At 41.3% G+C, this 12,879-nt stretch overlaps 1 protein-coding gene across 3 annotated transcripts; it reads left to right on the top strand.

Moving 5' to 3' along the window:
• The first annotated feature begins 579 nt into the window (after nt 1-579).
• Nucleotides 580-11,734, top strand: LOC135378061 (NAD-dependent protein deacylase-like). Of its 3 annotated transcripts, none has more exons than XM_064610905.1 (9): nt 580-668; nt 1,065-1,299; nt 4,597-4,695; nt 5,834-5,960; nt 6,260-6,347; nt 9,260-9,313; nt 9,376-9,493; nt 9,576-9,691; nt 10,436-11,734. In XM_064610905.1, exons 2-9 carry the CDS (start codon nt 1,066-1,068, stop codon nt 10,488-10,490), a joined length of 891 nt encoding a protein of 296 aa, XP_064466975.1. In that variant the 5' UTR covers nt 580-668; nt 1,065; the 3' UTR covers nt 10,491-11,734. The 3 variants fall into 3 exon arrangements, with proteins under 3 accessions (XP_064466975.1, XP_064466977.1, XP_064466976.1); XM_064610907.1 differs by lacking the exon at nt 580-668 and adding an exon at nt 682-813; XM_064610906.1 differs by lacking the exon at nt 580-668 and adding an exon at nt 683-848.
• Nucleotides 11,735-12,879: the final 1,145 nt, after the last annotated feature.

Below are 12,879 nucleotides of genomic sequence, written 5' to 3' on the forward strand. Positions count from 1 at the left end.
AACATACAAGTTTCACGATAACTTTTCCGGGAACATGATAAGCCAATCGCCTGATTCCTTTGGAGTGGCTGACATCACATTACTGATATCTGATAGACTGACAGCGATACGATACGGAGTCGGAATCGGAGGGCGCTTACGATTTCCTAAAACCCCCTAATAACACACACGTCACTGGTGCGGACGAGTCTCGTATGCCCATGTGTTCCCAACATAGCTGGGCGAACTCACTCATAAGTGCCCCTCACCTCACGCCTTTGAGGTGAGGGTGAGTGAGGGCAAGCCCGCGATGACCCCATCCGTGAGTGCACTCATGCGCTCTGGGAGAAACTCGTGCCATTCAGGTTCCTGAAGATGGAAGAGTCTGGTAGCCATCTTTAGAAAGAGCTACCGGCTACAGGTAGAATGGAGCAGAACACGGACATACAACTAATAATATGTAAGGAACTGCATAAAAACCTCGCAATATCAAAAGCTATACTTAAATGTGGCTTTCTTGTGACTTATTGATTTTTTGCTATATTAGTTCCAGTCTACCAAGGTGCGGCGCTGTTGTACCTTCTGACGTCATTTGTTTGTTTGCATTGGCTATGGCTTGGCTATGGCTTGGCTATAGTTGCCAGAATGGTGCGATGGTGCGATGCTAGAGCCTCTAGATAGCGTTCGTGGTGAGTCCATCAAGTTCGTTTAGCATCTGTTATCTGTTTGTTTGCATGGTTTTCATCGTTCGTGTTTTTCTGTTCAAACTTACAAGTGCTTAATAGCACACGGTGTGTGTAGTTAACAGAAGAGTGGAATCCAAACGACATCATAGTAAACACTGCATGGTTTTACTGTTTTACTACGGTGTAGGCACCACTTTTCCGCATCACTACTACTTTTACTACCTTTATTGCTTATATCACTTAATTCAAGCGTTGAATGCACAACTTTATGCCCATTAGCTTAAATCCTTGCAGAGGATGCCACTTTTAAGGTTTCGGTATTGTTCGTAGTTTATCGGGAAATGGTATACAGCGCGCTGAGTTGCATACTTATTAGCTTTTTTGGACTTCTTCCTCTAGGATGGCGTCACGTGTGGTGTTAACCCGACCGTTTTCTGGAGCGAGATTGTTGACGTCCAGCTCGAAGACTATGCTGAAAGCCCGAAGTCAACCAAGTTCCGATCTGGCAGCTTTCAAAGAAGTCCTTAAGGCGGCTCGGCACGTTGTTGCACTTACTGGTGCAGGAATTAGTGCCGAAAGTGGCGTACCTACATTCAGAGGAGCTGGAGGGCTCTGGAGAAAATATAATGCCCAGGTACTTTGTGTGACTATTTCCTAAAGAGCTTTCACCTATGTCACATGGGGTTATGCAGGTATTAATGTGCAGACATGCCCAAACGATGTTTCTAGATCTTTGTTCCAGATCCAACACCAGGTCAAGGATAGGAATCAACTAGATTCTGTTGTACTTGTCAATGCTTGTACTTAAATTACCTCTAGATGGTTCTGAATCAGTTCAGTTTACCCAAACAGTTTCTAACATCGTTTAGGTAACACATTCGTATTTCTAAGCTATGATCAAAAACATGTTGTACACAATTTAGCCAGGTAATAACAATATCATAATGACCACTGTATTTAATCTGCAGTACAGGTCGGGACAAAAGTTTACGGAACACGCAAGCGGTGTATTTCCTCCTCGGTGCAGCACCCTACCAGCGAGCGGAAACTTGCACGTTTCAGAGGGGTGAGCGAGTGTGCTGGTAGTGACACACCACAGGAGTTTTGATATCGCTTGAATGTGCTCAAAACATGGTTTGAATTGGTGGTGCTGCCAGCGCACTTTTCCACCCCTTTGAACGAGTGAACAAGCCTGCTGCCGCTTGCCGCTAGGGTATCGCACCGAACAGAAAATACAAGGCTCGCGTGTTCCATAAACTTTTGTCGGGACCTGTACAATGGTCAGCCGTGGTGATTAATTTTTTAGCAAGCCATTTCGTCATAAGAAATAGTATTGGCGTACTGCCCTTATATCAGCAAATATCTAAACAACAATTTAAACAATCAACAATTGAAATTAACAGTCAGATATGTGAATGATTTCACTTAATTGCACTCTGTTGTTTCATGCAACCAGCCTACGGTCTCTTATTGAAGGTGTACATGGTTCCGCATTTCCAGTGTTTCTTATGGACAAATTCGGCTTATGTTCTTCCGTATTTAACTTTTTTCTGAGAAGTCTGTCTTTATCGGGTAATGTTGTAGAATCTAGTTCGCTTAGCTGCGACAGTCTGCAAATTCAAATTGAGGAACCGACAGTGGTGATTGTTTTTGTAAGAAACATGTTCTTTTTTTTTTTTTTGCAAGCTCTGAACATAGTGTAATGTAAGATTAGCACTCAGCAAACAGGCATGCCGAAGGTACCGCATTTGCAAAAGTTCACATCATAAATAACTGAACACTCCTGTGCTGAGCACAGATATTGCCTTTGTACTTCGTGAAGAAAGGGCTACAGCCTTTGAGGCACATTGTGAGAGTAAAGGCCAGTTTGTAGCATGTAGCCATCAGAATATAAGAAGATGGACAGCGTCTTGCCAGTATACTGCTTTCAGCACACTTGTATGTAATCTAGCTCGTGGTGGAAGAATCCTCTATTGACTGTGTTGTGCACAAAGGAGCTGTACTGAAATCAACTCTGAGGGGAGGTCAGCAGACAGTAGAGGCATTGCGGGCGCCGTTCAGCACATGAGACTGCATGGCCACCCCGGGGAAGCAGTTTTGGTATAGCTCTTTCATGTGTGACGCCGCCAACAGGAGGTTGTTGTGCCACGAACTGGAGACTACAGACAAGTGTCTCTCAAGCAGTCCATAGGTCCTACGAAGAAAGTTTCCTAGCAGCTTCATCAAGTACACCACTCTGAGAGAGGACAAGGAGAAATAAATCTACGATTATAATAGAATGGGATGGAAATGGTCAGCTTTGCACTTTCCCAGCAACTGAGGAAAAATTGCTACTGTTTTACATGTGTGTATCTTGGACCCGCACATGCAATCAGCGTTTCTCGGCTAAAACTGAATAGAATCAGTAAAAGTTACTAGCATGTGTTTATTGGCTTTCTTCAGTTTCAATCAAAAACGACGAACCCTATGATAGAAAGTGATGACTAGAGGGCGGATTTCCAGGCGTACGCCTTTTCGTCGGAAGGCATACAGATGCTGCCTTTCAATGTTCTAGGCACGAATCAGGTTGAAGGGGACCCGTTAGTGCCGTTGTTGCCTTTCTTTTCTTTTCTTTTTTTCTATTAGCACCTTTTTTCAAATAGGCGCTCATAAGTGCCTAAATGGGTACTTTACACGCTGCTTTTCATTTATTTTATCGTTTTTGCAACGAAAACAAAAATGTTCGCAGCAGCCGAGGACAGGCTCCGCCGCGCTTCAACACATAATGGAAGTGTCTCCCTCGGTTACTGAAAGTGAATTCTTTTTCACCTGCATCCCTTGCACCCAGCGCAAGACCATGTCTGCCCCTGCAGCTATGCTTAGTGGTGACCGGAGCTATATAAATTACTCAGAAAGTGTCAATAAGTTACTGTTACATGACTTTAAAAGTAACGAAGTTCAGGAAAAGTTACTTGGACTGAAATGTACCTCAGTTACTGTTAGAGTTACTCATGAAATTTCATTGAGTTGCTTCCCAATTACTTCCGCTTACTTATGTTCAAAGTGACCACGTCTAAAACTTTGGAACGCAGTGTATCAAACGTAGTACTTGTGGAAAACAAACTTCTGAAACCACCCACATACTCACTCGCTTGGTAGTCCAGCTGATAATGCTGATAAATTTGTTCTTAACAGTGGGACATTTTTTAAGTTCTCATTAGAATCGCTATGTAATGTTCCACCCCAGGACCTAACACTCGCATGGAAGTTCGATTGGAGAAGTAACTTTCCTCAGAGTACAAATTACTCAAAAAAGTAATTAAATTACAGTTACTGATACACGTTTTAGAAAGTAGTTGGTTACAGTAATTAGTTACACAAAAAGTAACTAGTTACAGTAACTCAATTACTTGTAATTAGTTACTTTACAGCTCTAGTGGTGACGCTCCTCCTGTTACCGACGGTATCCCTCGTGAGTACCCGTCCTCGTACAGGCAGGCACGCACCATCCACTTGGTCGACGTCGTCAGGTCGTCCTTGGCATGTAGGACAGGTTGCAGTGACAGGCAACAGAATTTCACGCCGTGCCAGCGTAGCATAGTGGTTGGCGCACTCGGCCAGTAATTGAGAGGTTTGGTGAGAGCCCACCGCTGTCTGGCTTTTTCGACGAGTACTGTGTTTCAATCCTTCGAGGAACCCTGGTTATAGCATATAGAGTACCAGATTTCCAGGTTATGAAGTGGCAGGCGGATGATCCGTGTAGTAAATAGTATAGCACTCGCTTTGTCACTTTGTATATATTAAATTTGTTACATTTGCATATCTGGCATATTTGACTCGCTAAGGCTCATAATTTCTCAGCCCATGAAAGTTTCAGCAGGGCACGAAATATGTCATTTTGCTCACCAGACCTACTTACAGTATTGTTATTTGTGTTTCATTTCTTCCCTAGGATATTGCAACACCTAGTGCATTTTTGGCAAACCCTTCACTGGTGTGGGAGTTCTACCACTACAGAAGAGACTTAGTTCTTCAGAAACGTCCTAATCTTGTGAGTGGATGAGTTACATGATTAATAACCCAGCTCCACTCGTATCTCTGATAAGTTGAATAGTACACCAGCTCACTTGCACATTTCTATTTTGTTCTCTGATAAGCGTTTGATTGGGCTATGCATGCCCCTGAGTCCCAGTAGTCCGAGGGGGCCTGTTTTGTAACCCCCTTTTCATACAGTGCACATGGTATTTTCGGCCACTCTCTTCACTGTACAGTACATCTAGTAGCCTACTTGTAATATCTTTGCTTGAAATACTTTAAACCTTACACATAAATTGCATACTTTCCTTAGTTGTCTCTCCGCGACTATCTGGATGCCTAGACTTTGTTCTTAAAGGGACTATGAAGTTTCCCAAACACCCCATTAAATTTTTGCTGAAAATGGTTCTCCTTGTCAAGAAACTCGTTCACAAGAAATTTTTCACAATTAAAGTGCACTGTCTTTTAACCACGTGCGGTTCAAATCTCCCTTGGACATCTCCATGACATCTCCTCCACTCTTTCCCCTCACGTCCCTCCTCTTACTTGTTGACCACTATATGCATGGTCCTGGGTCCCTCATTATGTTGGATTTGTATACAGCTCACAGAAAGGAGTGTAAGCCAAATTAGGCATACAGTGCACAAAGCAGCGAGGTAATCTGGCATAGCTGTGACAGGGTCAAGTTTCTCCCTACGACACTCCTTCCACCGCTCGCCGTGTCATGTCGCCAGGTGTATCAGCTTCATATAACTTTCGTACATTGTTCAAATTCTCACATGAGGAAACCGTGTACTTGTCTAACATAAAACTTCGGTTGTGTGCTTAGGAACATCTCCTTTGTCGAACATAAAAGAGAAAAATATTTCATAGTCCCTTGAAGCCCAATATGGCAGACGAAGGTTAAGGGTGCAAAAGTTCCCTCTCTCAAACATGGTCCCTGGCTTCATTTCTGAGCTGCTCAGTGTTCTTCAGCTTATTTTGCTTTACCATTTGATGAGTGTCAAAAGAAAAGCACACTCCGAAATGATAACATTGGAAACATTATTTTCGTAGAAGAAATGTTTTCTAGCATTTCCTTCTCATATACATATTTGTGTACATACATGTCTCATATGTATATTTTGCTTAATCTGATTTTACATACTTTAAAGGCACATCAAGCCCTTGGTAAAGCTGAAGACAGCTTTGAGAAGGCTGGAAAGAGGTTTGTGGTTATCACACAAAATATTGATGAGCTTCATCAAGCAGCAGGAACAAAAAACTTGTTGGAACTTCATGGTACGTAATTCTGAAATGTAAGAAGTATTAATCCACTGGTGGTATTTTATTTTGCTGTATTTTCTGTTTTGCACTTAATTTTAGCATCATCTTGATTATTTTTCTTGAGACTGAAACATGCTTAGTCATCCTCAGCTCCCTGCTTAACAACTCCATTTTAATTGCTTTAGGACCTACTCAGGGTTTGATTTCCATAACTAGCTACACTGCATTATAAAACATTTATTATGCTGGCATTTATGCTGGGTGCTACGGCTGCTGAATATCATAAGCTGACATTCAATTTCTTCGTTTACCAGGCACACTTTTCAAGACGAGGTGTACAAAGTGTGGAGATGTTGCGGTGAACAAAGACAATCCAATTACACCATCTCTTCGTGGAAGGGGGTATGTACCATTAATCTCACACAGAACCCATGTCACTTGACAGACATAATCTTGTTGCAAAGCTCCACTACTACTATTTTTTAACACACATTTGAGATTCCATAGGGACATAAGGATGCCTGTGAATGTACACCATGTATTTAATATGCCAGAAGTTGGCCTTAGTCGCTCTTGTGCCATAAAGCACCAAAACACCAAATATGCCACAAAAGAATGTCCAGAAAGGATTTTGCATTTCTCTTCAAAATTTTAAGGAGGGGGTATGTTTACCATGCCCCCACTGGTGAAAATTATGTACCAGTGGAACCTGTGGTACGTCTGATACCTGCAGGCTCTAGCAGTACGCTCTGTCCCTTGCTATGCATGCAGTCTCAGGTGGTAGCCATTGATCTGAATACTGACCACACTCTTCTCAAGTTAAAGCACAACTGTACAAGAACAGAAAAGCACGAACAGGAACTTGCCATTTGAAAATAAAGCCACTTTTTTGTGTATGTGCTTTGCAAGACTTGCACTAGTTTTTTCCTCCCTCATGGCAGTTATATGGGCAATCTTAAAAAGGAGGTGTTATTCTCATGTAGGACAGTCAGGCTTGCCATTGTCTCTGATGCACGACATCAAGTCGGTGACTGCACTTTTGTAAACATGCACTCTGTAAATTGCCATTTGTCAGGGTCTTGCATTTATTTTCTAGCTGTGTTCAATGGCAGCAGCATTCTGCTAGGAATATTCAAGACTATCACGGTAACATTGTAAAATGGAGAATCCAGCGATTGAGTGAAGAAAAGATAGATACAAGCGAAAGCCTCAGGTCGGGAGCTGACAATATTACATATTTCAAACAGGGACTGGTCTTCTACTGGGTAACTATATACTTACTTGGTAGTACTTGGGCAGTACTATGATTACTTTTTGCATGTCTGTTTTCATATCAGGTTCAGTTTCATCACTTCCTTCAAAATTTTTTTTTTGTTTCGCTTGACCTTTCCTATGGACGCAGAGAATTTGGTGACTCATTTTATGTAGCTAGAACCACGATGGCAAGTGACTAGTGGTAGCTTTGTTCACCATTTTGTTTTTGGAAGAGAAACGTGTATCATCTCTCTAGCAGTGCCAGTCATTGTAGGTTGCGTTTTTCTGCGCATTGGCATAGAACCATTGAACGGTACCTGAGAAGGTACCCTTTCTTCCATGGTCACTTTCTTTTTGAACACTGGTGACAACTTGACAACATTATCGGTACAACGTAAGCTGTATTTAATCAAGAAAATTCTTTTTCAAAGATAGAGAGGAAGGCTGACAGATGGACATTTTGAAATTCGACTCCTACTACGAGCCAATAAAGCCTATGTTTAAATAAATAAAAGAAAAACAGTGATTTTTTTTCAACACCCCACCGTGCCTGGGAATCTGGATAAACCATTGCAGTGATCTCCTCCACAACCAAGTATCTCGAATACTTTTTGAAGTATTTACTACTTTGAGTACTCTCATTTCTGTGTATTTGTGCTGTGTCTTAATTACATCTGCCTTCACTCTTTAGTATCATATTCAAGCACACTTTTATAGTATGTTGTACTTTTCTGGAACCCACATATAATGTGACGTGTAGTTGTTACACAAAGACACGGAATACAAGGGCAGCATCACAGCGTTGCGATGAGCCGCTCACATGTCTTCAATTTCACACTTGTCGACAATGCCAAGGGCATGTATTCGACTCATTGACACCGAACTTCACCGAACAACGTCAAACTCACTGTGAAATAGCCACAGAGCGTGGGGCACCTTAGAGAATCAGCAAGCACCTGGAAATAGGTCTCTATGAGGGCTTTGTGACGACACCACATTTCCCATGTTGGGCTCTGCACGCGCTCGGACAATTGATGGATGCTGTCAGATGTTGGACCATTGGCATCAGTGTATTCCTTCCGACATATTACTGTATATTTATTCGCATATTAGATGCACTTGCATATTGAACGCCGAAATGCTGGTACCTTTTTGTTCTCCACATATTAGACACACCCCGACTTTAGTAGCATGGACGGATTGCCTCGTGCAGCGTGAGCCCGTATCGCACTCGCGCGGCTGTTCGTTACATGCACACTCAGATCGCACAGTCAACGAGAACGAGTGTGTGGCGTCAGAGTGACGAACGACGAATGCGATGAACGTAGAAGAGTATTTCGTCCATGCTTCATGGAACAGAAGATTTAGTGTGGGAGAATCGCGACGACAAGGGACAATCACAATGCGAGAGAGAATCGGGACGTTCGATTCCAGGGAGGTCATGGTGGATATCTCGGAATAAACCAGGAGTTAAGTGTACCTTAAGCATTGAGTTCCAATTTTTCCCCGCGTATTGAGCGCACCCCTTAATGGCGCTATGTTTTTGGGTAAAAAATGTGTGTCCTATACGCGAGTAAGTACAGTATTGCATGTCTCAGCTTATGACTGGAGCTTTGTGCTGCACAAGACACATCTCGGCAACAATTTGCGTCACTCTTGTTGAAGGAACACGTTCTAATCAAGACGAAAAGAGATATTTCACTCTCCTCATTGCTTGTGTTGTCATGTGGAGCGCTGTCATGATTCGTAGAGAACTAGCTGTTGAGCTGGGAGAAGGGATGAAATCTCGTCTGTCATACAACTGCAGCGTTTGGGGTATTGCGTGTAATGCGAGCACACATATAGTATGACCCTACTTTTAATAGCTTCTTGTACAAGTGAAACCTTGCATTAATGTGAACAATTCAGAAATTTATGTAAGTGAAATTCGAAACTTAAATCAGATTATTAAATCAAATCCTATTATATTTGATTCACCTTGAAGAACACATTGTATCCCTAATGCAAGCTTAACAGTATGTTGTATTAGCTGTCAGCTAGTAGAACGCTTGATTTTGTAGGGCTCCGGACCCTAACGCACCCGATGCAGCCATTCCAGTAGGGGAACTACCAAGGTGAGGAATGGTTTATGGTTGTCTCTGGTAATTTCCTAGAGAAACACAAAACTTCAACGCAGGTGCAAAAAGTGCTCAGGTCTGCTAAGACCTCATGTGGTGTGGTTTGGCGAGTCACTTGAACCAGATGTTTTATCAAAAGCCACTGCTGAACTAGACAAGTGTGACCTCTGCTTGGTGGTAGGTTCATCTTTCGTATCTCTTACCTCATGGTCTGAATCTCTGTGATTTGAGGGATGCAAATGCTTTTTGTGTTCTATAGATTGGCACATCCTCAGTTGTGTACCCTGCTGCAATGTTTGCACCAGAAGTTGCAGCACGTGGTGTGCCTGTTGCAGAATTCAATTTGGAAACTACAGCTGGCACAGAAAACTTTGGGTGAGTTGGGTAGAAGCAGAACTCTAAAAATTATTATTGAGAAATAACTGAATTATAATTACAACTATTACATCCTCATAAAAGTAATTGGATTACAGATACAATTATAGCTGCATTACGATTACAGTTACTGGAAAAAGTAATTGTGTTGCACAGAGTTGCATTGCTTTTAGTCCAATTTTGTTATAACTTTGTTCCTTCCCTGAGGAATGCAGTAGAAATATGGAAATATTTATTAAAAGGACAAATAAAATGACCAGTGGAGTACAATGACTAGAAATGGATGCTTAGCACAAACATAAGAACATGCCTGAACTCGGGCTGCAAAAACAGCACAGAAATTTGGTGAATGCCTTAAAAATTCCACAGTAAAACGGTACAAAACAAAATTTTTCTTGCTTATGCCAAAACAAAGGGGGTAGTGCTCATGCCTATAGCTTGTAATATCCATTTGCCTTCAAAAGCAGAGCATTCTCAAAGTTCCTTTCTGTCTCAAGGTCACGATAATCTTGTCTTTCATGAATTAGAAAAATCGCAGACATCGTGAAAATTATTCAAGGTGTTGAATCCCATATTGCATGTAGATTAATTCCAAAAGTTACTCAAAGTGCATTATAAATTACTTGCCAAAATGACTAGGAGTCTGCTATGTGATAAAAAGTGGGAGGGACCTTGTGTAATAATGATGGATGAGTGCCCTGTTTTTGGAACACTTTTGACAGTAACTATATACTTGATTTGCAGCTTCCATTTTGATGGTCCATGTGGGACAACTCTCCCTCGGGCATTGGACATCTGAACTTCTGTTTCCTGAGAGCATTTTATCTGCTCTGTGCAACTGTCATATGCCAAAGCTTTTCTATTTTGATGACCATATCCTTGGAATATTAGAAATTTTGTGCAAATGTAGAGAGATCGACTATCATGTTAACCAATTTAGTTAGTTACCACAATATTTGAACAGGGCTGTTATGCATTCTCATGAACCTAACAGATTAGTCTCCATCCTAGTATATTCTTTATTATAGCCTAGCATCATAAGCTTGGTTAGAAATGTGCACTATGAGGAAAGGTGGCAGTGAAAAGCGAGCATAATTAATTAGGTTCATTCTCTGAACTTAAGTCAATGCTGGCATGCTCATCTCAGCAGGTTCTACATACATTATTGAAATGGAAAAATTAGGGTATTACCTTTTCCATGCATATTAACATAGTAGTAGTAGTAATGTCGAAATTTGGGTTCTGCGCAAACAAAGACCAGGCCCATTTGATATATAGCTATAAAAGTAACGATGTATGGCAAGCAAGAACTTGAAATTTAATATGCTGTGTTGTGCTAAGTGTCCCCTCCTCCCCATTTTTTCTGTCTCTCTCTCTGCATGATATTGTGAACATTGAAAAACAATCATGTTCACAGATGCAGGTGTCAGCATGCATACATGCTATGTTAGGATCACATTCCAAAAGCTTCTTACGTCATCATGGTGGTAAGTCTACATCTTTTCATCAACAAATGTGCATTGCATGCAAACAAGCATTGCAATTTCTAATTTTGAAATGCAGAAGAAAATTGTAAAATTTGCCAGTAGACATCTGCTGTGCATTATTTAGCATGTTACATAATATGGAATGTCCAGTGGTATATGAAATTGAGCTTATTGACCAATTATACCATTCCACTTTATTCAGAGTGTGCTTTAACCTCCTATATTGAGAAGTTAGTATAAATCCAAAAGTTTGAAAATGACATGTACACTGAAAAACATTTTCAATATGGGCAGTTCTGCACACTCAATGTTTGGTATGTTGATGATTGGACACCTAGCCTAGCTCTGCAGATCTCCTTTCGCTTTCTGCAAAGATCATGCATGTACTGATCTCTAGTAGCAGCTCAATTAAATAACACAAAGCCTGCACTGTAACAACCATGGTAACTATGTAGTACAGTACTGATTCTGTATTATGATTGATTGTATGTTGTTACACCTGTGAATGCTTGAGAACCAACTGAAAACTATTAATAAAGTGAGGTTACATCAGTAATTCATTCAGTTAGGCTCTTTTTGTGTGAGAGAGTGAGTGAGTGAGTGAGAGAAGTTCCTGTCCACTCTGTCAATTTACAGCATGTATAGCTTTCCTATGACCTAAACATTATACTATATAGTGGCTTTGTTGTCCCTGTGCACTGGTCACTGCAACCATCCATAACATTGGGGAAAAATCAGCTGCCCTCAAAGAAACATCTATGGTGTATTTTCTCATGACCACAGCTCACACTTTGTGAAATTCACCACATCCAATATGAAACATTCACAAGGTCGGGCAAAAGCAGTGATCACTATCATGTAAAACGCATGCACGAGAACCTGATAGTCCTCCTCTCTTAGGCAACTATGCATTCTTATCAGCCTAACTGCAAACAAACATGTGTGGGATGGGATGTGTTACTGAAAGAACAGTTATCACTGCTGTTATCACAACATGTTCTACCTTTATAGATGTACAGCGTACTTCACAGTTGTTTCCATACTTCCCACATCCTTTGTGCACGTTGTGATGATCAAACTTTGGAAGACAACTTTTCCACTTTCGAGTGGTAAAAATCTGAAGGGAGTCTAATTTCTGAGCTGCCCGTATTTCTGTGGGCAATACTGCACGAAAACTGCCGGCCACAGCGTTGGTCAAACGTGTCTTCATCAGGTCCCACAAGAATGAAAGTTACAAACAACAACTTTATTGTATGATGATAACTGGGGAGTTTCATCGCCAGGGGCAACATTCTACCCCATTGCTGGTGGTAACGTGGTAAATGAAATAATGAGTTGCCTCACAGCCAAATTCGTCATCTTTGGCTTTGTAGCAACAAGCTTGTGAAAATGTATCCGAGTGGTGCAATGGCCAGTGTTTTTCAAGCGATGTTGCCTATAGAAGTACTGATAGCTCAGAAATTACTCGTTCTAGATGGTTTATAACTTAAATTATAGCAGAAAATGAGACCATCTGTGAAGTTTGACCATGAAAAGTCCCTTTTGCTACTTTTCCTTTGCATTTAGGGTTAACCAAGCAGAGTCCCACTAGACAGTAATTGACCGAGGGGAATGCAGCTTCCCATAACCAAAGCTGTACAACATGTGTGCAGAGATTTTGCTGTTTTGTAAAATACTTGTATGGTTTGCACAATTAGCTGA

This window comes from Ornithodoros turicata, chromosome 1 (genome assembly GCF_037126465.1).
Source record: "Ornithodoros turicata isolate Travis chromosome 1, ASM3712646v1, whole genome shotgun sequence".
Taxonomy (NCBI): domain Eukaryota; kingdom Metazoa; phylum Arthropoda; class Arachnida; order Ixodida; family Argasidae; genus Ornithodoros; species Ornithodoros turicata.

What these genes read in the sequence shown, in the direction of transcription:
- LOC135378061 (XM_064610905.1), top strand. Translation starts at nt 1,066, where the DNA reads ATGGCGTCACGTGTGGTGTTAACCCGACCGTTTTCTGGAGCGAGATTG. An exon ending in AAACTTGTTGGAACTTCATG is followed by an intron (nt 5,961 to 6,259) that starts GTACGTAATTCT and finishes TTCGTTTACCAG; the next exon opens with GCACACTTTTCAAGACGAGG. An exon ending in CCATCTCTTCGTGGAAGGGG is followed by an intron (nt 6,348 to 9,259) that starts GTATGTACCATT and finishes TTGATTTTGTAG; the next exon opens with GGCTCCGGACCCTAACGCAC.